The 24,152-nt window shown below is 39.4% G+C and overlaps 2 protein-coding genes across 5 annotated transcripts in view; both read left to right on the plus strand.

The window, feature by feature from the left end:
* Window positions 1–11: 11 nt before the first annotated feature.
* si:ch211-180f4.1 (uncharacterized protein LOC100144405 homolog) lies at window positions 12–19,847 on the plus strand. Its single transcript, XM_048210327.1, is given in 3 exon segments — window positions 12–514; window positions 15,225–15,466; window positions 15,469–19,847. Coding segments are annotated over 2 exon segments (2,241 nt in total). The 5' UTR covers window positions 12–514; window positions 15,225–15,309; the 3' UTR covers window positions 17,553–19,847.
* Window positions 19,848–21,843: 1,996 nt separating this feature from the next.
* The window catches only part of otud5a (OTU deubiquitinase 5a), a 30,818-nt gene continuing 28,509 nt past the window's right edge, over window positions 21,844–24,152 (plus strand). For 2 of the 4 annotated variants that reach the window (XM_048208779.1, XM_048208778.1), the window contains exon 1: window positions 21,844–22,656. In XM_048208779.1, the coding sequence (XP_048064736.1) occupies window positions 22,081–22,656 (576 nt within the window). In that variant the 5' untranslated portion in view covers window positions 21,844–22,080. The remainder of the gene's footprint in view (window positions 22,657–24,152) is intronic. The other 2 variants (XM_048208777.1, XM_048208780.1) reach the window with 1 other exon arrangement.

The following is a 24,152-nucleotide window of genomic DNA, read 5'->3' on the forward strand; positions in this document are numbered from 1 at the left end:
GTTTACGAGTTATTTCTGACATCATGCTTTAGTGTTAAACAGAAACACGAGACAGTGTGATCTCAGCGCTGATGCTGCCGCTGCCGCAGGAGAGCTCGACCTGGAGGGAGAGCGAAAACTGGACCATTACATCATTGCTATGGGATAGACCTATGCCCCGCCCCTATGCGTCATTGGCGGAGCGACCTGGCCTGACATCCCCATTGGTTAACGACAGCGTAAGGGTAAGCGGCGAGGGGGCGTGGCCTCAGCGTGCAGGGGCGCTTCAAATACACTGTAAAAGAAGCATAAGGGAGCTATGCTGATGCTGGTGATGCGAGAATAATTTCACTCCGGAGGCAAGCTTTCGAACGGACCGAGAGGGTGATGATGGACTTCATATTTAGGATAAAATAAGCAAACGCAAAATCAAATCAAATCAACTGCTTACATTATTTTCTCAAATTGCAACATAATAGTAGAGAAATAGGTGAGAGTGAGACCCTGGATCGGATCCATCCTACAATCGCTGGAGGTAAGGGCGTTTCTGAAAGCAGAGCATCTCTTTAGCATTCGTGGTTTCAGTTCAGAAGTTACAAACTCACGAACTCATGCCTCTTCGTAGAGGGAATTAAACTGCTGGTAAATGTGCTGTATATATTAAGAGTTGGAAGGTTGTGCTCTGAAGTTTCTGAGCTCGTCCCTTTATTTTGGATTTGCTTGATTTTTTTATGGAGGGCTTCACCTGCTCTCAGTGACCCTTCAGGAAGCATCTGAAGAGCCTTAAATATTTAGAAACCAGCCTTGTTTGTTTGTATGATTTATATGTTAGTCTGTGTATGTTTCATGTGGGTCACACTTTAAATTACAGTGATAATGTACAGAGTAACTACTGAGAAAAAAATTACACTGAGTAGTAAATTTGTGAAACTGTTTATTGGTCTTACTGTAGTATTTGTTATGGTAACATGTGAAATATGACACTGTAATTTAAAGTGTTATGTGTTTTAACCTTTGTGACCTAGACTTTTAATATACCTAATGGAGCCATCAAAACTTATTACTGTCTATTGTGAAAATACTTTATAAATGATGATAATATTTTTATTGGTAATGGTGTTTCATCTAAAATTAACAAAATAATCTGACGTTATTGAAGTGCAGTTGTATTTATTTATATAATTTCATATTAGACACATCTAGAAAATATGATTTAGAAGCAGAAACAATGCATAGTTGACAATTTTGGCAGTGATGTGTCTTGTGTTTGCATGCATCGAACAAAAAAGCGCTGTTTAATTATAGCTGCTCTAAATAAAACCGTGCAGAAGTAACAAACCAGGAGAAAATGGCCCGTGGGAATATGAGTGAACGCAGCGGAGACGGCACAGGAACCCTTAACAGTCGTAATGGATGCTTACATCCTCAGTTCATGTGATCTCACACTCCATTTGATTACTAAGTGCAATTTATTTCCTTGGGCTTCTTTCCCTGTTTCCTATTGCTTTAATGATAGAATCCCAGAGTGAGATTTTATTGCCAGATCTTTGTAGCGTAAATTGACAACAGTTTTGGCCTACAGTGGTTGACAATTACTAAGTGATATTTTATTGTCCATGAACCTATATTATTATTATTTACTTTATTTTATTATTTTTTTTACGTTTAGGCATTTGGTAGACACTTTCTCCAAAGCAACTTCTAAAGCAATTTCCAGGACTGCTTTATTTTTATTATATATATATATATATATATATATATATATATATATACATTTTTCAACTGTAGTCTTTTAAAAAGACTTCTGAAATAATAAACTAAGTGCAATGTAGTATTGTCAAAAATATCGATACTGAAATACCTGAAGCGCTTCCAATACTCATTTTCCGCAGAATAGATACGCAATACCAGCTGCTCTCTCTCTCCGACAGCGACACACAAACCCGCCTCCCCTCACTCGCTCTTTTCATTTGCTCCGGATGAATATTGTTGGTGTTACGGGGCTTGAATTGCAGCGTGGGATTGCTCGTATTGCACATCATTTTACTCAGTCCTGTAGATTTTGTTCTTACACCCAAAGTGCGCACACATAAAGCCATCTCTCAGTACTAAATTTAAAGTTATTTTTCACTGCTTATTGTGCTTAAACAGTCAAATTCACACAAAATAATGTCAAAATGCCGGTCTTGGTGGGTATTCATGTAAACACAGCCAGTTATGTTTTAAGTGTAAATAAACAGTTAAGAAGAAAACGCATGTGTAACAGTATAATGGATCCGTGCATCAGGTCTTAAAGTGACAGCAGCCTAATATACCTGCTGCCAAATTATGAGATAATATTAAAAATATCTATATGGCAGTTTTCCCCCATGGTATCAATGTCAAAATTGTGGCCAATAACTTTGGAAAAGCAATATATATATATATATATATATATATATATATATATATATATATATATATATATATATATATATATATATATATATATATATATATATATATTATGTGTGTGTATGTATATATATATATATATATATATATATATACACACACACATTTTAGTTTTTTTTAAAAAATATACATTATTTAAATAAAATATAAAATATTTCCTTGTATGGGTTCTCTAGTGAATGTGTTCGTTTCAAATGCTAATGCCAAACTCTATGTGAGCTGTGTTTCTGTTTTATGTGTGTGATGAAGTGTCCCACCTCCGGACCATGCTGGATGTGGGATGCATCTCTCCAGCCTGAGTGGTGAAAGGGTTGCTGCTGGTGCTTTGCATAATGCACTGAAGAGTTTGGGCTGTACAGAGGGCTGTACTGTTGCATTAGTTTGGAGAGGTTGTTGAGAGCCAGCGGTGCTGTGGGTGGAGAAATGCATCAGGTCTTTTGTGGCCCAGAACAAATGAACATGAAAAACTCTTGGACATGTCCTTGAGCGAGTCCTCCTGCCCCCTGAGAGATGCTTTCAGCTCCATCTCTCTCCATCACTGCATGTCTCTGTCAACATTTAGGCTTATCTGTCTCGCTCACTTTCACTCTGTCTCTCTTGTCCAGTCCACTTCTTATCCTTTATCTTCTTAATCAGAAATGATTCTCGGCTTCACAGGGCACTTAATGTTCAATCAAAGAAAGATAAAAAAGGACAGTGAGAAAGTAGCTCCTATCTCTTATCATTTAAAGGGGTGGTTGATTATATTTCACTTTTTTAACTTTAGTTAGTGTGTAATGTTGCTGTTAGATCATAAACAACATCTGCAAAGTTACGACGCTTAAAGTTCAATGCAAAAGGAGATATTTTCTTTTAAAGAATTCTCAGTTTAAGAACTACAACAAATGGCTGGTAGGGGCTACAATAAGCTTCTTTCTGGGTTGGTGACATCACTAACCCTAAAATTTACATAAACCCTGCCCCCGAGAACACACAACAAAGAGGGTGAGACCATGTTGGGCTGCTTTAGAGAAGAGGAAGAGTTGTTGTTGTAGAGTGTTGTTGCCATGCCGTCATTTTATGCCGGTCTGCTTCACAAACGAGGGTCAATTCAACGCTGGATTTGCACAAAAGATTAACATGACGCCACATGCTAGTGGATGAGTTGAGTCAACTCCACAGCAACTACATAAATTTATCCACTAACCGTTCAGAAACGTCCAGTTTCCTTCTAAAAGTTGTAACTTCTTCCTGAGTCTCTCCATCAGTGTCGACTCCGGTTTGAACAATGTAAGGCTGAACACCGTTACTGACAATCCTCATTTTGGCTGTGTGAGATTCTCCAGCTTTGTTGTTGTTGAGCAACCGAAGTGCGAGCTGTTAAAGCTCCGCCCTCTTCTGGAAAGGGGGGCGGGAGCAGCAGCTCATTTGCATTTAAAGGGACACACACAAAAACGCAGTGTTTTTGCTCACACCCAAATAGAGGCAAATTTAACAAGCTGTAATAAATGATCTGTGGGGTATTTTGAGCTGAAACTTCACAGACACATTCTGGAGACACCAGAGACTTATATTACATCTTGTAAAACGGGCATTATAGGTCCCCTTTAATACTATTTCATTTTAGTTTTATAATTTAAAAATTGATTCCTTTCAGATGATGAGTAAATAAGCCACACCCCACACAGGAAGTGGAATTGTATTTTAAACACTGATTAATAATATTTTCTTTTGGAAATAACTCATATGTTGTGTGCATGATAGCTTTTATGGGTATGGATATGAATTCATACTGAATTTTTTAAATTATTATTAAAACTATGAGCCATAGCTTTTATATGCACTCCTTTGAATTTCATTCCATTTTAATTCTACATCTATAAATTCAAACTGACCAAATTCTGGATATGAATTGGCATTCTCAGTTCAATGCAGAATAGCACACAACCCTGTTTAGTAAACGCTGACTCTTGCCAGAAATTGCTTGTGTTAGTTTTACAGCCTCAAATAATGCCAGAACTTAACTTTACTCTGTAATATTTCATTAGAGACATTTAAACAGTGACTCATAAGTCTATTTTATGCACTCAGCCCACTCTCCCAGCAACAGTTCTCTGTCCTTTTTTTATACACCAGTAAGTGTATTCATGGACAAGTCTCTGCTGTATGGTGGGTGTATGTGGATGAGTTGTCTTCTGGGCCTTTACATTTAATGCTCAGTGTTTTTCACCCCCAGCAGCCCGGCGATAGGGCAAATAACTTAGTGGGCCCTACAATTGCATTTATTGGCATTAAAAAAAGAGAAAGCTTTGAATTTTAAGTGTTTTTCTCTTGCAAAAATGCTTACGCTGGCTTTTCTTTGATTCAGTATGCATGCCATTTAATTTCAGCGCTGCACTAGCTCCAGTGCACATTTTCAGCATTTATTTGGGTCTCTTTACAGCTTTGGCTGTTGCTAAGATGAAATGTATAGCGATACTGGTTCACGTCAACTTAAAGATCTAGTTCTGACTGTTATACATGTGCCACTGCTGGCAAAATAGACTTTTAATAAAATTTTGCTGTCTATGCTGTAGAAGTGCGAAAATTCTCCCAGTTTGCTATGGATACGCTTAAGGCTTGCCCACACTAACATCTTATCAGATTTTCAAAATGTGAGAGACCACATGCAATGTGACCAAGATAGCACACCACACACTAACAGATTTCATTCACAAACAACCAGATTCCTGACTGTGAACACAGGAAATCTCGCAAAATCTCTTGTGGTCAAACATGACTTTAGAGTAAACAAACGATGGGCAAGAAGAAATGGTGATAATAGTGTTTGGACTGCTTTTTACAGAAAATTTGCAGGAAAAAAAGAAAAAGTTTTATATGAAGTCGTTATCATGCTTCCGTCAGCCTCGCTTTCTGATTGGCTATCATTTCGTTCCACGTGAACCCCATCATGAACTCCATCTAATTAGAGATGCACCGATTGCAATATTCTTGGCCGATTCCAATTTCCGATTTTTTTGTTAGTGTGACCTGCCGATACCGATTTTTGCCGATTTTCTTTATAATTGACAGCATGTACAAACAAAAATCTACTTCAACACAAAGTTTATATTCATTAAAAAAGCACAAGTAAGAAGTCAGTAATAAAATAAGAACAAATAAACAAATTGCAAACAACAGCACAAATAAATGCAATAGAATAAAGGAAGTTATGAAACTTTTAAGTTTTTTAGGTTAAGTAGGTTTTTATTCAGGTAAGAAATACTACAGAAATTAAAGTAATCAAATGTAAAATAACACTGGATAGTCTTCATTGTAAAAAAATAAATACAGATACATGTTTACAATTAAATTTATAAAACGTATTCTGTCAAGAGCAGAAAGTGATTTTATTTATCTCTTGTTCTTTGATTAACATGACAGACAGCAGCAGGAATATTGGACTGCTGTCACTTTAAGAGTTTATGCACGGATCCAATATTCTGTTACACAACATGCATTCTCTTTCTCAACTATTTAACATTCCAAAACTGGCTGTGTTTAACTGAATACTCACCGAGGCTGGCATTTTGACACAATTTTGAATGTATTTGACCTCCACTCATTTTGGTACTTGTGACTCACAAGCTGTTTGAGACTGAGAAGCAGCTTGTGCGCTCCACTTATATAGATCAGCGTGAAACTTGCAGGAATTACAGGCACTATTTAACCTGAGCAAATGAGTGAGAATGAGGAGGCGGTGTGTGTCACTTCGCCGTTGTAGAGAAGAGAGCGAGAACATGCAGCTTTATTGCCTGTGCCACTGGTAACAAAACAGATTGGCTCGGAATCGCAAAGTCGTGATACTGACCGGTTGGTCAGCGATCTGGGATGATCGTGCGGGAAATCGTCCGATTCCGATTCCTGGCCGGTCGATCGGTGCATCTCTAAATCTAATGCGTGTGTGCGCTTTTGTCCTCTGCGTTCCCCACACAGAGGATTTCTGATCTGAAATATTCAACATGTTGGATATTTATGATTTGAGAATTGTGCATCCCTGACGTTCTTCCGAGCAGATTCGATCACTCTTAATACAGATCACACAACAGGAAAATTTGATAAGATAATCTGTAGAACCATCAAGATAATCATGACTTTACCTAGGATTGTCGGAAGGGAAGAAACTGCGCCCAAAATCAGGCCGATTATCTTGTAGTGTATGGGTGCCTTTAACAGATTCAAATTCTACCTTGGTTTAGTAGGAAATACTTTTTAGCAAACTTTTAGTTATAATGGTGTCGACTTTATTGTTCCCGGAACTTTCGGTTTCCAGTGAAGGATCCAGCATGTTGTAGGCAGCGGCTCAAAAATATGGAGAGAAAATCTGAAAAACCTCTGTGTTTGTTGTCAACATTTCAAACACAAACACAGTGATTTAGCTCATGCATGGAATAAACTGAAAGAAATCATTTGTTTCAAATCAGTGGTTTGGAGCGCCCACCAGTGGTGAACCATTGAAATATCGAAACACTTATGATGTAACAAAGCCTCGTTTACTGAAATCACGTGACTTTGGCAGTTTGATGCATGCTCCGAATTAATGATTCGAAACAAAAGATTTGTTAAAGCTTCGAAGCTTCATGAAGCAATGTTTTGAAATTGCCATCACTAGATATTGTTGAATAAAGTCGTTATGTTGAACCACTGTAGTCACATGAACTGTTTTTAATATGTCTTTAGTAGCTTTCTGGGCATCTGAAAGTGTTAATTATCTTGCTGGCAATGGAGGCCTCACTGAGCCTCGAATTTTATCAAAAACATCTTAATTTGTGTTCCGAAGATGAACGAAGGTCTTGCGGGAGAGGAACGACATGAGTGTGATAAATGACAGAATTTTCATTTTTGGGTGAACTAACCCTTTAATAACCCTCTGTCGATCCGACTGTCCGTGGGCGGGGATACAAAAATGCGGTCGTATAATCTGTAGTCTTCATGAAAGCCCTGGAGCTGTCAAAAGCAGATGATGCAAAACTCATTTATTTGGTGAATTTCTTGGTCCAAGTAACATGGAAAACGAGTTAACATTGTTCAACTACCAACACTGTAACAATACAAAGCGGGTTGAAAATCGGTGAAGTTACACTTTAAGTCATGTAAGTGTCTAAATCCTGTGCTATTAGTAGCGCCAAGCTTAATTTTCTTAAACATGTTTTCTTAACACTCCACATCACATTACATCTCTTTTAAGTTTCATGCAGCACCAGACATTTATTAGCCATAGACTAGATTTATATTAGTTAAACAGTTTGTACAGTGCAGGTTATCCACTTGAACTGTCATGTTGATATTGCCAATTTATATTAGTGCATGAGAAGGTGATGAAGGGTCAGAAATTAGGTCACAAAGTGTTGACAAATTGTGACGGCCCATATGCATCTTTCCTTCACACCAATTAACAGCTGCTTTTTTCCATTTTTTACCCAATAGTAAAAGGCAAGGATGAAAATTAAAGACCTGCCTGCAGTGCTCTTAATAATTAATAACCCATCCATGAATATTTCATCGGCTCCAATACGTTTGCAGATGTGAGGGGCTGTGTTCAGGCATGGCAAATAAAAAGAAAAGGAAAGTGTATTAAAGAGAGATCAGCCCCAAAGGGTTATCGGCTGCGCACCCTCCTAATCTCCAATCACCGCTGTACTACAGCACATCCACTGGGAACGACACCATTGTCTTGCTCTCCATTGTTGTACTTTACTCTGATGTATCATGTGTACATTTTCATATCATTACGTTTTAATGGTTTGCAGTAGGAAGGCATTTTTATGTTCTATGTACATTGCGGAGTGTGAAATGTAGGGCACCTTGTAAATACAACTGTCAGGATGCTTGTTTGTTTCCAACAAACATAATCACTTTCAAAAGCTCAAATGCGAAGATCTAGCAGCAGAACTTTTGCACCAGACTCGTGAACAGCTGGCTGGATAATCTCGCTTAAATTACAATCTGAGCCATTCATTCAGTGCACTTCACTTGGTCACTGAGCCGAGTGGCACAACTTTTTAGAATAAAGACAGTGAATCAAACAACATCTGTCCCACAATAGCGTTTATTGCCACCAAGTAAAAATTTTTGTATCATGAGGACTCGGTATCATGAGGATGATATGCAGACACATGCAAAAATCAGATATTTTGTTGTATGAAAAAAGAAAAAAATATTCTAACATATTAATATTAGTATCAATGACAAAATTAGTATATATATATATACACACATAATAATATATAGTGCATATTTATTTTTATAAAACCATTAGCATTACTATAAAATGCAACATATCTATGCTATTATTATATGCAGTAAATAATAGCATACATATGTTATATATATAGTATTATATATATAACATATATATAATATATATATATAGTATTATTTTTATTTTATTTTATTTTATTTTTGGTAACGATTATATCCTTCTTAACTGGATAGTTCCAAGAGTGTAAAGAGATTAATTTTTCTATCTATTTTAGTCTTTTTCATCTTTGTTTCCTTTAGGGTCTTATTAATGTAATCTCTCAACTGTGTATTTATATTCCAGATTCACTAACCCACTCAGGTGGTTCTCTCTGTCTCTCATTCATTCTTTCATTCAGATCTTTCCCAGCTCTCTCTCTCTCTCTCTCTCTCACTATGTCTGTATGTCCCATCACACACATATGCAAAAGGAAACCCCAAGGGTTGGTCCTTTTTGCTTCTTCCTGTCAGGTTGCCATGGCATCAGGCAAGGTGGCCCCATTTCCTGCCATGCAGAGGGGCCGGGGGGGTTACGTCCAGAATGACCGTCTCAGTGTCTAATGCGATCAGACAGGCGTGCGGAGTAGTGTCACACGCTACTGAGACTGAGACTCAGCAGATGTACTCACACACACAGAAACCTCCGCAGACACTAGGAAATACTCCACCTATCTTCATCGCTGAAGGTGATCTGATCTCTGCAGCAGCAGGATGGGCGGAAACAAGATGGCTTCTGCTTAAGATGATCTGTCTCCAGTCTGCTAAAGGATCAGCACTTCTGAGGGTAGAGACATAGGAAAAAAATATCACTCTTTAAAAATCACACTTGCTTCTCTGAGACAGCAATAAGATTAAATAGATAGCAAAAAAGGAGAATTTGCCTGTGATTTGTTGATTAAAAAGGTCATACTGAAATTTGCCATGATACCAAAGTGAGAAATCTCAATATGTACTTAAGATAAAAAAAGATCTAATGATCTGAGCTGCACGCTCTATACTCTTACTATATGTCAACTATCATCTTTCTGTCTTTTCCTCCCAAGAATTCTTCCCCAGATGCTATTAAAATGCACGAGTTGGCAGTATGAGAGTTTTAGCGCACAGAGAATAGAGAAACACTCTAGCCTTAGGCAAGAAATATACGTAAATATGCTAACGTAGATGTAAATGCTTGGCCAACGCATTGCTAGCATAATACTGGTCTCTTCTGAAAGTAGACACACTTGTTATTCTCAGCAGTGGTGTTAGTGTTAACTAAAACTATAATTTTTTCGGTAATTGAAATAAAGATTGCAAAAACCTAAACTTGAACTGAAACTTAACAGCAATGGTATCATAAATTGTCACACTCAAATCATACAAAAAAAATTGTTTATACATATTATTTTCCCATTCATTAGTTGCATGACTGACAAGATGGCCACCAAGTGAACTGACTCAAAGTGCTCCTCTGTCAAATACTTCTCAGATATTTTCTAAATGTGCACACTTTTTGCACTACAATGATGTTTACCAAACACTTGACATGACAGATAACAAATATTGAATTATGATTGAGCAGGTATATGCTCAAAGAGAAAGGTATCTTTATTACATTATAAAACTCCTACAGTATACCTACATTTATAATGATATAAATGTAACAGAGGCTAGCTAGTAAAGAGTGCACTAGCGACTGACGGTCTTCATCGTCCTTGTTAGTGCACCTGCTTCCCATGCCGGAAACGCTGGTTTGAATCCCTATTGGAGCAGTGCTAGTAAAATCGAAGGGGTTACATTGGTGCCGTGACCCGGATGGGAGTGAGAATTGGGGGGTGAGTGCAACGAAGGCCAGCTAGTAAAGAGTTTTGCAGGTAAACCTCACTCCCCTGGTCTCAAGAGGCACACTAGTGATGGACGCTGAGGTTTTTAGCATCCTTGTTAACGCACCTGCTTCCCATGCCGGAAATGTTGGTTTGAATCCCCCTTGGAGCAGTGCTAATAAAACCGAAGGGGTTACATTGGTGCCGTGACCCGGATAGGAGTGAGGATTGGGTGGGGTGAGTGTAACGAAGGCTAACTAGTAAAGAGCTTTGCAGGTAAACCTCACTTCCCTGGTCTCAAGAGGCGCAATAGTGACTGACACTGCGGTTTTTAGCATCCTTGTTAGTGCACCTGCTTCCCATGCCAGAAACGCTGGTTTGAATCCCCCTTGGAGCAGTGCTAGTAAAACTTAAGGGGTTATAATGAGTGAGTGAAATGAAGGCAAGCTAGTGAAGAGTTTTGCAGGTAAACCTCACTCCCCTGGTCCTAAGAGGTGCACTAGTGACTGATGCTGAGGTTTTTAGCATCCTTGTAGCGCACCTGTTTCTCATGCCAGAAACGCCGGTTCAAATCCCACTCGGAGCAGTGGGAGTTGAACCATGGGGGTTGTATTGGTGCCATGACCCGGATGGGAGTGAGGATTGGGGGGGGATTGAGTGAAACAAAGGCCAGCTAGTAAAGAGCTTTGAAGGTAAACCTCATTCCCCTGGTCTCAAGAGGCGCACTAGTGACTGATGCTGAGTTTTATTTTTTTAGCATCCTTGTTAGCGCACCTGCTTCCCATGCCAGAAATGTTGGTTTGAATCCCCCTTGGAGCAGTGCTAGTAAAACCGAATGGGTTACATTGGTGCCGTGACCCGGATAGGAGTGAGGATTGGGGGGTGAGTGTAACGAAGGCTAACTAGTAAAGAGCTTTGCAGGTAAACCTCACTCCCCTGGTCTCAAGAGGCGCAATAGTGACTGACACTGCGGTTTTTAGCATCCTTGTTAGTGCACCTGCTTCCCATGCCAGAAACGCTGGTTTGAATCCCCCTTGGAGCAGTGCTAGTAAAACTTAAGGGGTTATAATGAGTGAGTGAAATGAAGACCAGCTAGTGAAGAGCTTTGCAGGTAAACCTCACTCCCCTGGTCCCAAGAGGTGCACTAGTGACTGATGCTGAGGTTTTTAGCATCTTTGTAGCGCACCTGCTCCTCATGCCAGAAACGCTGGTTCAAATCCCACTCGGAGCAGTGGGAGTAAAACCATGGGGGTTGTATTGGTGCCGTGACCCGGATGGGAGTGAGGATTGGGGAGGTGAGTAAAACGAAGGCTAGCTAATAAAGGGATTTGCAGGTAAACCACACTCCCCTGGTCTCAAGAGGTGCACTAGTGATTGACTCTGTTTTTTTTAGCATCCTCGTTAGCACTCCCACCTCCCACGCCGGGAGAGATGGTTCTAATCCCACAAGGAGCAGTGTGAGTAGAACCGGAGTGGTTACATAAAGTTGTTAAATGTACATTAGTAGTAAATGTAAATACATGTAAACAAACAGACCGTGTTACTGTGACAGTAACAAACCTCAGTACTCAAGGGAGCGATAGAGTTACCTTAATTTGTCTGTGCCATTAAACCAGGTGTTTTATTGGTCAGATAACTGCAATAAACATGTTTGTGTGATATAACTTGCTCAGCATGATTCTCCTGAGAGTAGTTGACCTGAAAGAGAAAACAGTTTATGCTAATATCAGCTATAGCACCCCTCACTGGGCTTTTCATATTGTTGCTAAAAGCGTTTGCTTTCACATACTATATTTCAGGCTTTATTCAAAAGGGTATATTGTGTCATTAGGGATTTAGAGATCTCAAATGCCATCATGATTCCCAGTAGCTTTGTTTCCAAAGAAACAGAACAGGTTGTACGTGTGTAGTAGAAGTGACTCTAGTGTTGTAAAAATCTGATCTGTCCTACCTGAACTGCCTATGCTTGACGACAATTCGATAACAACCTAATGCAAGAGATTGCATGAAATGTTTTGGACTTTTATGCACTGATATGTTGTGACAGCACAAGTCTTTGAGGTACATCAGACGAATGAGGCTCTTTGCAGCAAAGAGGGACACACCCCATCCGTCTGTCTGTCCCCTCCCTCGTCTCATCTTGCCCCTCTTCAACACACCTCTCAGGGGAGTTAATTTGTGTTCGACGCATGAAAAGATCAGAGTGTGGAGGGGGGTGATTGAGGGCGGGTAATTTTTTTCCATCTTGTTTTCATTTCCAGAGCCAGTGCAGTTTGAGCATCATGTCCATGTTCTGTCTTTGTTCTGAGAATTTTGAACAGGCCTATCGTTGCAATCAAGAGCACTTTCCACAGACTGAGCAGATTAAACGACCCCAAGACTCAGCGGAATAGGCAGCTCATGTCTCTGTGTGAAAAGTGTTGGATTTGCTTGTTTTACTGCCGCCCGCCACACATGGATTTGTCTACCACGGTGTGCTATTAAAAGCACACAATCTAAAGTCAGATCACTCTGAGGTTTATTACATTCATTAATGAAAAGCTTTTTCATATAATGAAAGTACCATGGTTTTTACAATGGTGTTTTCTGAACTTCTTGGTGTGTAAATAGCATGGTATATGAATATGGGCACCTAACCCTACATGGTATTTATCAAAGTATAGGACACATGGTATTATCATCATAGTAAATATCATGGTACTTTTTTGGTATTATGAAAGAACACTTCATTGCCATGGTTTCACCACTGTACATTTTTGTAAAGGTCAGATGAGCAGTAAGGAAAACAGATGTTCAGTATTGAATCATGTAGAAGCACATAAAACCCTGTGCTCTCCTAGTTAGTGTCTTAGTTTGCATATGACATAAGAGTAAGGGAAGTTGCACTTGATTGCATCACTGGGTCTATTCTAATGTGCAACCAGGATGTGTGGTTTGTGAGAGACAAAACTTTGTTCCTCTCACTGACGTGCTTTGAACAAAGTTGTTGCTACATTTGGCGCGCAATATAAGTGTCACTTTCCATCCGCTCAGTGCTCCATCATTTATCGGCTCTCATTTGAAATGTGTCATATCAGCTGATGTTTCTTCAGGACCCACATTTTACATGGGATATCAAGTGCTGACCCAAAACAGTACAAAAATACTTTATCATAAAGAGTAGCAAAAAACATATTTTAAATTGTGACATTTATTAAAGGTAGAGTTCACCCAAAATTGAAAATTCTGTCATCATTTACTCCCCCTCAAGTTGTTCCAAACAAACCTGTATAAATTTCTTTGTTCTGCTGTACACAAAAGAAGGTATTTGGAAGAATGTTTGTTACCAAGCAGATCTCGCCCCCCAATGACTAACATAGTAGGAAAAAAATACCATGACAGTCAATGGGGGGTGAGATCTGCTTTACTGTTTAAAGTACAGTATTTGTATCAACAGACTGTATAGTTTGATTGGAAACAGTCTTGACATCAACAACAAAAGATATGGGAATTGTTTTCCCATAACTATCTAGCCTATTTATTTTGCTATCCTAACTATACACAGTTATATGGAGAATTGCATTTTTTTTTTTAATTTCTCTGTTCCCATCAGTAACCTTTGACCCACCAGTTGAGAACCACTGTCACGACTCTTCTAAAGTCAGTCAGTGTTGCCGATTGTTCTAATTAATGCTGCTGATATTCATCTTCAATTACAAATTTGTGAAAACATATGGTAGGACTTTTAGATTTTCGTGTCTGTGTGAGTCATGCTGTAAAACCTATTAACAGCTCACAGTATTCAGTTCTTCTCTCGCGCCTCCTGCCAGTTAAATTCAGCTCATTAGCACAGAGCGGCAATCAGGGGAGCAATACATCACAGACCCTGGCATAGTGGGAGATCAAACGGTAGCCCATCACCAAAGGCTCCTGTTTGAACTTATGACGTTGAAAAAAGACAAAGACAAATGCCATGTTGCATTTTTTTATGTAGGTTATTTTCCCTCCAAATGTCTTGGTTTGAATTGCAGAAGACTGAATATGTGTGGTAAGCAAATTCAAAAAGTAGCCAAAATGCTTGAGGCTAAAACATGCTCTTGAGATCTCAAATGCCCCTAGCCTGGAGATATTTTGTCCATTGGATGTTTAGGGTGTGATAAAGTGCTTGGAATCTGTTTTATTGCATTGGTGTTCATTTTCCCTTTCCTCCCATACAGTTACAGCCCCTCTGAGAGCAGTTACACTCAATGGTTACAAGATTGTGCAATTCTTCCAGGCACACTTACATTTATGGGAAGATGGTATTGAGATGTACGGTGGAGCACACCCAGGCTTTGATGTGTGGCTCCTTTCATGTGTTTGTTGGAGCCTGCATTTGGCAGGTGTATTTTTGCATGCAGGCTGGAATAATGCTGTACGCTCACTGACAATTGCTCTCTGGTTGACTAGAATGAGAGATGACTGAAAAATCAATTATCAGAGGGATCTCTGAGCACTGGCAGGGGAACGAAGTGTAGAATATTAAAAATGTCAATTCTGGATATTTACTCATTGCACAAAATGATGCTTTGATTTGTTTGTGATCTTAAGTAGAGCAGAAATTGCAGTCTTTATGTTTAATATTCCTTCAGCACGTACTGCAACTGATGCTAATAAATATCACATCTAAAGTTGCTGTTAATGTCATTTGCACTCAGCTGACATCATATAATCTGCATGATTTATATGTCTTCTTTCTTTTTCATTTTGCAGGGCTGGATGAGAAAATTCCTGTCTTCCATTTCGTAGAAATCTTCCCTCCAACTGTCAACTACTTACTGGGCACAGCACTCTAGAGATGCTCAATATGGAGAGAACTGCCATTTCCACTTCACTGCTCACAGTCTGTTTCATGTTGGCTGCGTGTCGCTGCTCCCTTGCGATTCCCTTCTGCCCTGCCCAATGTGTCTGCGAGACCCGCCCATGGTACACGCCTCAGTCGGTCTACCATCAAGCCAAACTGTTGACTGCAACGAACTCCATTTGAGCAGAATCCCGTGGAATATTTCAGTTGATACTCAGGTGCTGCTTCTTCAGAGCAACAATATCTCCAGGGTAACCACAGAACTACAGAGCTTGGTCAACCTCACGGAACTGGATCTCTCCCAGAACCACTTCTCACAAATCCAAGACGTTGGCTTGAGTAACCTAACCCAACTGGTCACACTCTACCTTGAGGAAAACCAAATTAAAGAGCTGCCCGATATGTGTCTAAAAGACCTAGTAAGCTTAGAGGAGCTTTATATTAATCATAATCAGATCTCTTCTATTGGTCCTAATGCCTTTTCAGGCTTGGGGAACCTGTTGAGGCTTCACCTTAACTCCAACAAGCTTGTGGCGATAGACAGCCATTGGTTTGAGTCCTTACCCAACCTTGAGATCTTAATGATAGGGGAAAACCCCATTCTTGGGCTGCAAGATATGAACTTCCACCCCCTCTCCAAATTGCACAGTCTGGTTCTTGCAGGAATGGGGCTCAGGGAAATACCTGAGGGTGCTTTCCAGGGATTAGAGTATCTTGAGAGTCTCTCGTTCTTCGATAACAAGCTCACGGCTGTGCCAAAGAAAGCCCTGCGTGTTCTGCCGAGCCTCAAGTTTCTTGACCTTAACAAGAATCCTATCGTCCGTATACAGGAGGGTGACTTCAGAGACTTTCCCCACTTAGAGGAACTCAGTCTGAACAACATGGATGAACTTGTGGCGGTGGAGAAGGGCGCATTCTCAAACTTACCACAAATGGCCAAATTGGAGCTCTACAACAACCCTCACCTGTTCTTTATAGACCGAGCCGCTTTCCTGAAAATGCGCGGCTTGCGCACCTTACTGATCCACAATAATGACCTCACTCTTTTGCCCCATGATATTTTATCCGCTTTCCCCAGTCTGGATGAAATCAGTCTTCATAGCAACCCACTCAGGTGTGATTGTATCGCCAATTGGGGGCCCGTCCTGGGCAACCAATCGAGCCTCAAAGTCCTGGAGCCCCAAATAACTCTTTGTGCCTCCCCACCGCATCTTGTCGGCCAATCCCTTCAGGAAGTGGTGTCTGCAAGTTGGAATGGGGCAAGCAATACCTGCCTGCCTCTGATTTCCCAGCATGCCTTCCCTCCACTGCTCAATGTCACCTTAGGACAGCTTCTAACACTCAACTGCTGGGCCGTGGCAGATCCAGCACCTCAGTTTTACTGGGTGACACCCACCGGTGACAAAGTCACTTCTGAAGCTGTTTCCCCATCCTCAAGTGAGGGAGGAGGAATGACAAAGAAGCACCGTATGCAAGAACAAGGTGCTCTAGAGATCCCACATGTTGAACCCGAGGATGCTGGTCTCTACACATGTGTTGCTTGGAATGCAGAGGGAGCTGACACCCGAAGTGTCTCAGTGTACGTGGATAGGAGCAACTGGCATGGTGGACGCTCTATTGGAGGTCATCATGGGGTGGTGAATACCACTGGATCCTTGGTAATCCTGGCAAAAATTGTCCATGCCCAGTCTGTGGTGCTCGAATGGAAGGTGCACCCATCTGCTGTCTCTTCTAACCATGAGATGGCACAACCCAAGTGGCTCAGCGCTACCGTAAAGATCGACAACCCGCAGATCAGCTACACAGCAATGGTCCCCGTAGATGTCCAAGAGTACAACCTTACACACCTACTACCTTCAACGGAGTACCAGGTTTGCCTGACCATGGCCGGCACCGAGCAGACCCAGCACTCTTGTATCAACGTGACCACCAAAGAAGCCAGCTTTGCCGTGGAGATGGTAGCCCAGCCGGCCAATGTAGCCCTGGCAGCGGTCATGGGCTCAATGTTCGCCATCTGCATCATGGCTCTGTTGGTATTCTATATGGGACGGCGCATGAAGCAGAAATCTTGTCATCACTCTCTTAAGAAGTACATGCAGCACACCACCTCAATTCCCCTGAATGAACTCTACCCACCGCTTATTAACCTCTGGGAGAATGAGACGGAAAAAGAGAAAGAGGGCACTGCTGACCCTCAAAACTCACAGATAGACACTTCAAAAACCTACATGTGGTAGCTGCACAACAGAAAGTAAACAGAAGAGACATTTTAAACAGTATATGTACTGTGTTGTACATATATGACAAGTACGTGTTATTGATTTGTCATTGTGAAAGATATATGTATTTTTAGATTGTACTCTTCAATGCCAAGCACACTTGGTTGCAGTTGTGATTTGTTAGATGACCAACAGACGTGGGCAGCAAAACACATTTTATGCTTTTGCATTGCATTGTATTTTCTGAGACTAATTCAACGTTAAGCATGCCAATGTGTTAATAAATCTTATAATTTATTCATTCTATATCAGCACTAAGCAAGCTAATACACTACTAACACAGATCAGCACTCTTTATATCGCCTCGCACATATCAAATGCAGTCACATGACATCAGATTCACAGATCCTGGAGTTTTTGCATGGAAGTTTGCATGATATTTTGGTGCTAACAGGGTGAGTTCTTTCCTAGTTTTCTCACTTCTAAAAATACACCGGTGTGAGAAGGTGACATAAGCGTGCTCATTGCTCTCATTTGTCTTCAGCTCGTCACATTTTATCACCTGCATTGTAAGGAAAATAAAACCTGCCAGGTGCTATGAAGTTGCAAACTAATTAGCTGTCATATGTAATTAATATCTGGAACACAACTGCGCAGCTGTGCTTATTTATTCTTGCATTGTAAAATAACTATTTATTGAAGAGTGTGTGAAAATGGCTGTGTTTATTAGCACTGACTGAAAATGTATTTCATAATTGATAGAAAAAAATCATTAGGCTATAACGATTATGTGTTTCAAATGCGTGACATTTACTAGCAGACATTCACCATTGCTGACAATGATGGGGCCGTTCTGTGCTTTTTGCACCTCATCATGCGCTTGGCGTTTTGATTACTGAGAGATTGCTTCAGTTCTCAGTTAAATGTGTTGCCAAACTCAATATTCACACAATTCAGTCTTAGTGCAGTATATTAGGTAACAAGTGTGTGTGGAGAAACAAATCAATGTTTTTTTCTCCTCACATAGATGAATTAACCTTTAAAATGGACATCACCCTGAAAACTATATTCAGTTTATTTTGTTTAAAAGGTTTTGACATGTTTAAACCTGTGAGATTTGTGCACAATCCTGCATCATATTGATCAATACAAATGTTATGCAAGACACATGCTCATTTATCTCATGTATCAGCAACATCCATCCAGATATTAATATAACCAAATCAAATTTTGATCTATCAAGTGTCCTAAAAGGGTCTAACTTTAAAGGTGCACTCAGTAATTTACCATCATTAAGAACGATGTAACCCTAAGATAATTTAGACAACAGAATACTCCAGTCATATCCAGTCTAATAAAAGCTTTTTCATGGACAACGGATATGACCGGATGTAATCACCAGATATAATACTGATCACTTTATTGCAGATATCTACCTGTTATCTGACACTTTCCATCACAGAATTAATTTATTGTGGCTGACTGTGAACAGTACATTTCTATGATGGTATTTCAAACTGAAAACGTTAGCTTTAGCATGATGCTACTTTTATTTTTTAGCATGATGCTACATTCACATTGCCAATTGTCAGTGTACTGCAAGTCCAAGAAGATTGTCAGTGCAACATAAAAAAATTACTGAGTGCACTTTTGTTATGTAGTATTTGAACCAAAGATGAGACACATATTTAATAGTTCTCTCATCATTGTCATCAGTCAATGAGATGTCATGGTATATTTAGCTCTATCATAAATAATAATATAATAATAAATATATTATCTTTTTAACATCTGTTGATTTCTTGCTCAGTTTTTGAGCTAGTTATTGTAATTGTTATTTTTTTGTATTTTATGCTGAATTTTTTATTTTATGATTCGAGGGGATAGAAAATGCACTCAATTTCATATGTACAACGTCTAGAATTGACATATTAGCAGTCAGTTCTGGTATGAAATGTTGTTCATACACATGATTTTAAGATGTTCTTTCATCACTGACTGTAAATCACATTGTGTGTTATTACTGGCAGAAGAGCAGAGAAAATGTCACCTTAGATTAAGCATTAAATGTATCATTACAGCTCTGCCCTCTAGTGGTGGAGGACACTCATGACGTCTTACACGATTTGCTGTATCTCAGTGAATAGCAGGGTATTTTGTAATAGAGGAATATTATTGTTATATTTCAATTAAGTCAACAATAATGGTTTTACACTGTTAAGACGTGTTGTGACGTCCATGCGCAGTAGTTCAGGAGAAATGACTGTCTGAAGAAACATTTGAGAGAAATAAACACAAACAATATCACTACAACTAATGGCTACTGCTTCTCTTTATTGTTTTTCCTCAAGGTTTATGCATAAAACTGTTTGAGTATCAATGTATTATTTTTAACTTTTAAATAGCTTCCCCTTTAGACTTTTTAGCCTGAAAAGTTTCCCCCTAAAAATGAGCAAACTTTTGTGATGAAGTGCCATTTTAATTTAAAGGCACAATATGTAATTTTTGCCACTAGAGGTCGCTTATTCAAAACAAAGGCGTAGCTTGATGACGCCTTCATTTCGTGGAATCATGGGAGGTGTCGTCTTCACGTCTACAGCAGCCAGTGGAAATGAATCCAATGGGAGTCGGGCAGAAATCATATTCATGGATGAGATTATTAATGTTACTGTATGAAGCAGAGCAGGACCGAGTGATGTGGGAGCAGAAATGAAGCCGCTGGAGAGATTGCTAATGAGAAACAAGTGCGACACACGGCTCGAGCTTTTATTATGCTGTATTACGCTTCATTCGGTCAAGCATATATAGTGTAACGCAGTGCTGTTTTATTATATTAGATACATTTGTGTGTTGAAAGTTGTTATAATGCTACTCTGCATTCGCTCAGCGGCTGCTATGCGACACTTGTTGCACACTGCAGTAAGCTATCGATATTAGTCATGGTAAACCATGGCACTCGCGGTAAATCAAGAAAACGAGATTTAAACAATAAGACTGACTGTGTTGAGCTATATAACATGATTAGTTTTCTGTCGATGAATGTATCCAAACAGTTAATCACCTGTCTAATAAAACACATTATATATTAAAGCGTATTTGGTGTTTCCATGTTTTCTACAAAATAAAACCGAGGCTAACGCGGGTATGATGTCATTGATAGTCGACGCACGGACACGGTCCGTGTCCTGGTTAAAATTTCTCTGGATTTAAACATTCTTGGAAACATCTGGGATAATATAAGCACACAAGTCAACAAAATGTATAACATTGTTATAGTGGTTTTTGGATATTTTAATCCAAAAATATTGCATATTATGCTTTTAATATTAATTGTTACACAATTTTTTTAATTCATGTAAGTTCAATGTGAAAATTAACAACATTTCATAGTTGCACCCTGATGATCAATATTACCCCAGCATAACAATATTTCAGAAGCTTTTATTTTCATGAATTTTTTTTTTAAACTTTTCAAATGCTACGTTATAAGTTATAAACCAACACATCCACCCAGATATTTATGTAATACATTTTTTATGTATAAAAAATTACATTTTGATATACTGAGAAGTATTTTTGAATGTTTTACATTTATTGAAGGTTTTTTTTATTGTCTTCTACAACTCTTTCTGTATATAATTGTAGAATGTCCACTCTATTCTATTCTATTCTATTCTATTCTATTCTATTCTATTAAGCATTGTTAAAACATTACACATCATTACAAAATCAAGAATCGTAGTTTGTCTAATTAGTCAGTCTGATTAATCAGGATTTTTTAAAAAATGCTTTTCTATAATATAGTAGTATAAAGTATGTTATGCTACTTTACTGCTGTTTATTTAATACCACTTAAACCAGGTTGAGGAGGTATGATAAGATATAAGGTATGTAAAAAATAAAGCTATAAATTCATAAACACACTTTTGCAGTAAAATGCTATACAGTGTGAAACATGATTTGGGTTACTATACCCATTTTAACTGTTTACATGACTATCATGTCAAATCACATTTTTTAAAGATAATAGATATGTTTGAAGACAAAGGGTATTTAGCACTTTATGCTTGTTTGGCTATCCAAGAGTCCACATACAGTGATCTGAATTCCACTGTCACCAGTTTATTAAGATAGTTCATAAACATTCATAATAAACAGATTATATAGTCCAGAGGTGGACTCTAGTTACTGGACCATAAAGTGCTGACCAGCAAACAAAATACATGAATGTATGAATGAATGAATGACCAATTCAACTGACAGCTTCTGAAGCAGAGCACAGGAGAGGTGGAACAGCGACGAGACGGAAATGACGTGATGGTGGCGTCAGCTGTATGTTGATGTTGTGTGGCAACAGTAGGACAGAGGGACGGAAGACGGTTTGTTTTTGTTCTGTTATCCGCTGTTTTTACCCTCAAAACCACCTCTTGTTGAATTAAATTCGCTCCGGGGTGAAAGGAGCAAACATTACGACCCAAAAGACACTCAAGTTTAAATGTTAAAACGCGTTTGGAGTCGTTAAAACGGACACCCTCCCTGAACGGTCATGACGATCCTGCCGAAGAAGAAGCCGAACTCGTCGGTCGGTGTGTCTGATCACCCCGACGACCCCGACCGCCGGACCGGCTCCGACCCGCATCAGCACCAGCACTCCCACGGGGTCCGGACGGGTGCGAGGCCCCGCGCTTCCCCGCCACCTTGGTCGTATCAAGCCGCTCCGCCGGCGTCCAGAGAGGACAGGCGAACTGAATCCAGCTCCCGGCCGCAGCAGGCCTCTCCTCCGCCGGTGGGCGCCGGGTCTCCGGTTGGCCCGGGGGATGCGGCAGGGATGGCGTGTGTGTCCGGGGGTCGGGCTGAGCTGTCAGGTGGGGTGGGCTGTGGAGGTGGGATGGGAGGGTGCTGCTCGGGGCCTGGGCTCAGTAAGAGGAGGAGACAGGCGACCTGCTCCGGTGGGGTGGCCGGTGGAGGGACCGGACCCGGGGCGACAGGGGGAGGAGGCGGTGGTGGTGGAGGAGGAGGGGGTCCCAGTCCCGAGCAGGAAGAAGGAGCTGGGTATAACAGTGAGGATGAGTATGAGAATGCTTCCAGACTACAGTCAGAGGATCCAGCGACTGTTGAACAGGTATGTGGATGGATGATGTCACCTAATGCTGGGAACCATTGACATGCTGCTTTTTATTTAAATGTGTGACACGTGGTCTGACAATGTTTAGACGCAGGTATGTAGACAGTAGTTATAGATAGATAGATAGATAGATAGATAGATAGATAGATAGATAGACAAACTGTCAAATAGAGACTGACAGAAAGGCAGATAGACTGTCAAACAGATATACAGACAGATAGATAGGTAGACTGACAGCTAGATAGATATAGATAAATAGATAGATAGATGGATAGACAAATAATCAGATAGGCAGACAGACAAATTGATACAGATATTGATTGTATAAATCAAGATACATAAAGATTCTGAAATACTTATTGGCAGTTTTATAAGCATTATTTTCTTGTCTCTCAGTAAAAGGATGTTCTACATGTTTTCCATTAGTAGACTGCACTCAATATGCATGGTATTAAGGATGCAGTGGTTTGACTTGGCAGGAAACAAGTGTTTTTAAAATGATAAAAATTGCCCAAGTAAATAAAGGTCCAGACTGAGGCACAGCTGTGCTGAGCTCCCTCTCCTCTGATCTTTAGAAGAGGGAGTGAAATCTTTAAAGTCAACATGAAATTACAATTGAGCCTATTTAATTTCTCTTTTATTTTTACTCATTAATGCATGATATTGTAAAGTAAAAAAAATTCCCAGTGAATAAAATCAAGGCCTGTCCTACATTTTCTTATTCAAATCCTGTTTTACTCAGAAATATGTGTTCATTACGGAAGGAAAATGGGTTGCAAATGTTGACTTGAAATTTAATAGGATGAATATCTTCGTAAACACTTTTGCTGTAAAATGATATACAGTGTGAAACATGATTAGATTTTTCTACGCATTTTAACTGTTGTTTCCAAGACTATCATATGCCATTCTTGCAATTTCAACAAACCCTCATATTAGATTTAGAATATTTAGATATTTATAAAGGTTGTTTTTGATCTGAGCAGACCTCAAATGCTTTTGAAAACAGTTGTTTTAATATTTTTGGTGGAAACCGTGATGCATTTATTTCATGATTCTTTGATGAATAGAAATTTAAAAAGAACTGCATTTATTTGAAATAGAAATCTTTTGTAATATTATAAATGCTTTTACTGTCACTGTTTAATTAATTTAATGCATCCTTGCTGAAAAAGAGTTAATTTCTTTAAAAAGAAGACTAGTTTTGTTATACAATACGAATTATAAACAGTCATACCTTAAATGATGATTTAGAAGCTGTTGTGTGTTTTAAATTATAAGCCACAAAAGTTGTTAACCACAGACCTTATTTTATTTATAAATCTAAAACTGCTGTTTCAAGAAATTTTAGTGGTGAACCGATGGTTCAGATGCTAATTCTCTTCTGGGTTTCAGGACTACAGTCTAAACTGGGTTGTGTTTTCCTAAAGCATCATAAGCCTAAGTAGATCGTAGAGACCAGTGGTGTGATCATTTCTACGATCTACAATGAT

This window comes from Megalobrama amblycephala, linkage group LG12 (genome assembly GCF_018812025.1).
Source record: "Megalobrama amblycephala isolate DHTTF-2021 linkage group LG12, ASM1881202v1, whole genome shotgun sequence".
NCBI lineage: Eukaryota > Metazoa > Chordata > Actinopteri > Cypriniformes > Xenocyprididae > Megalobrama > Megalobrama amblycephala.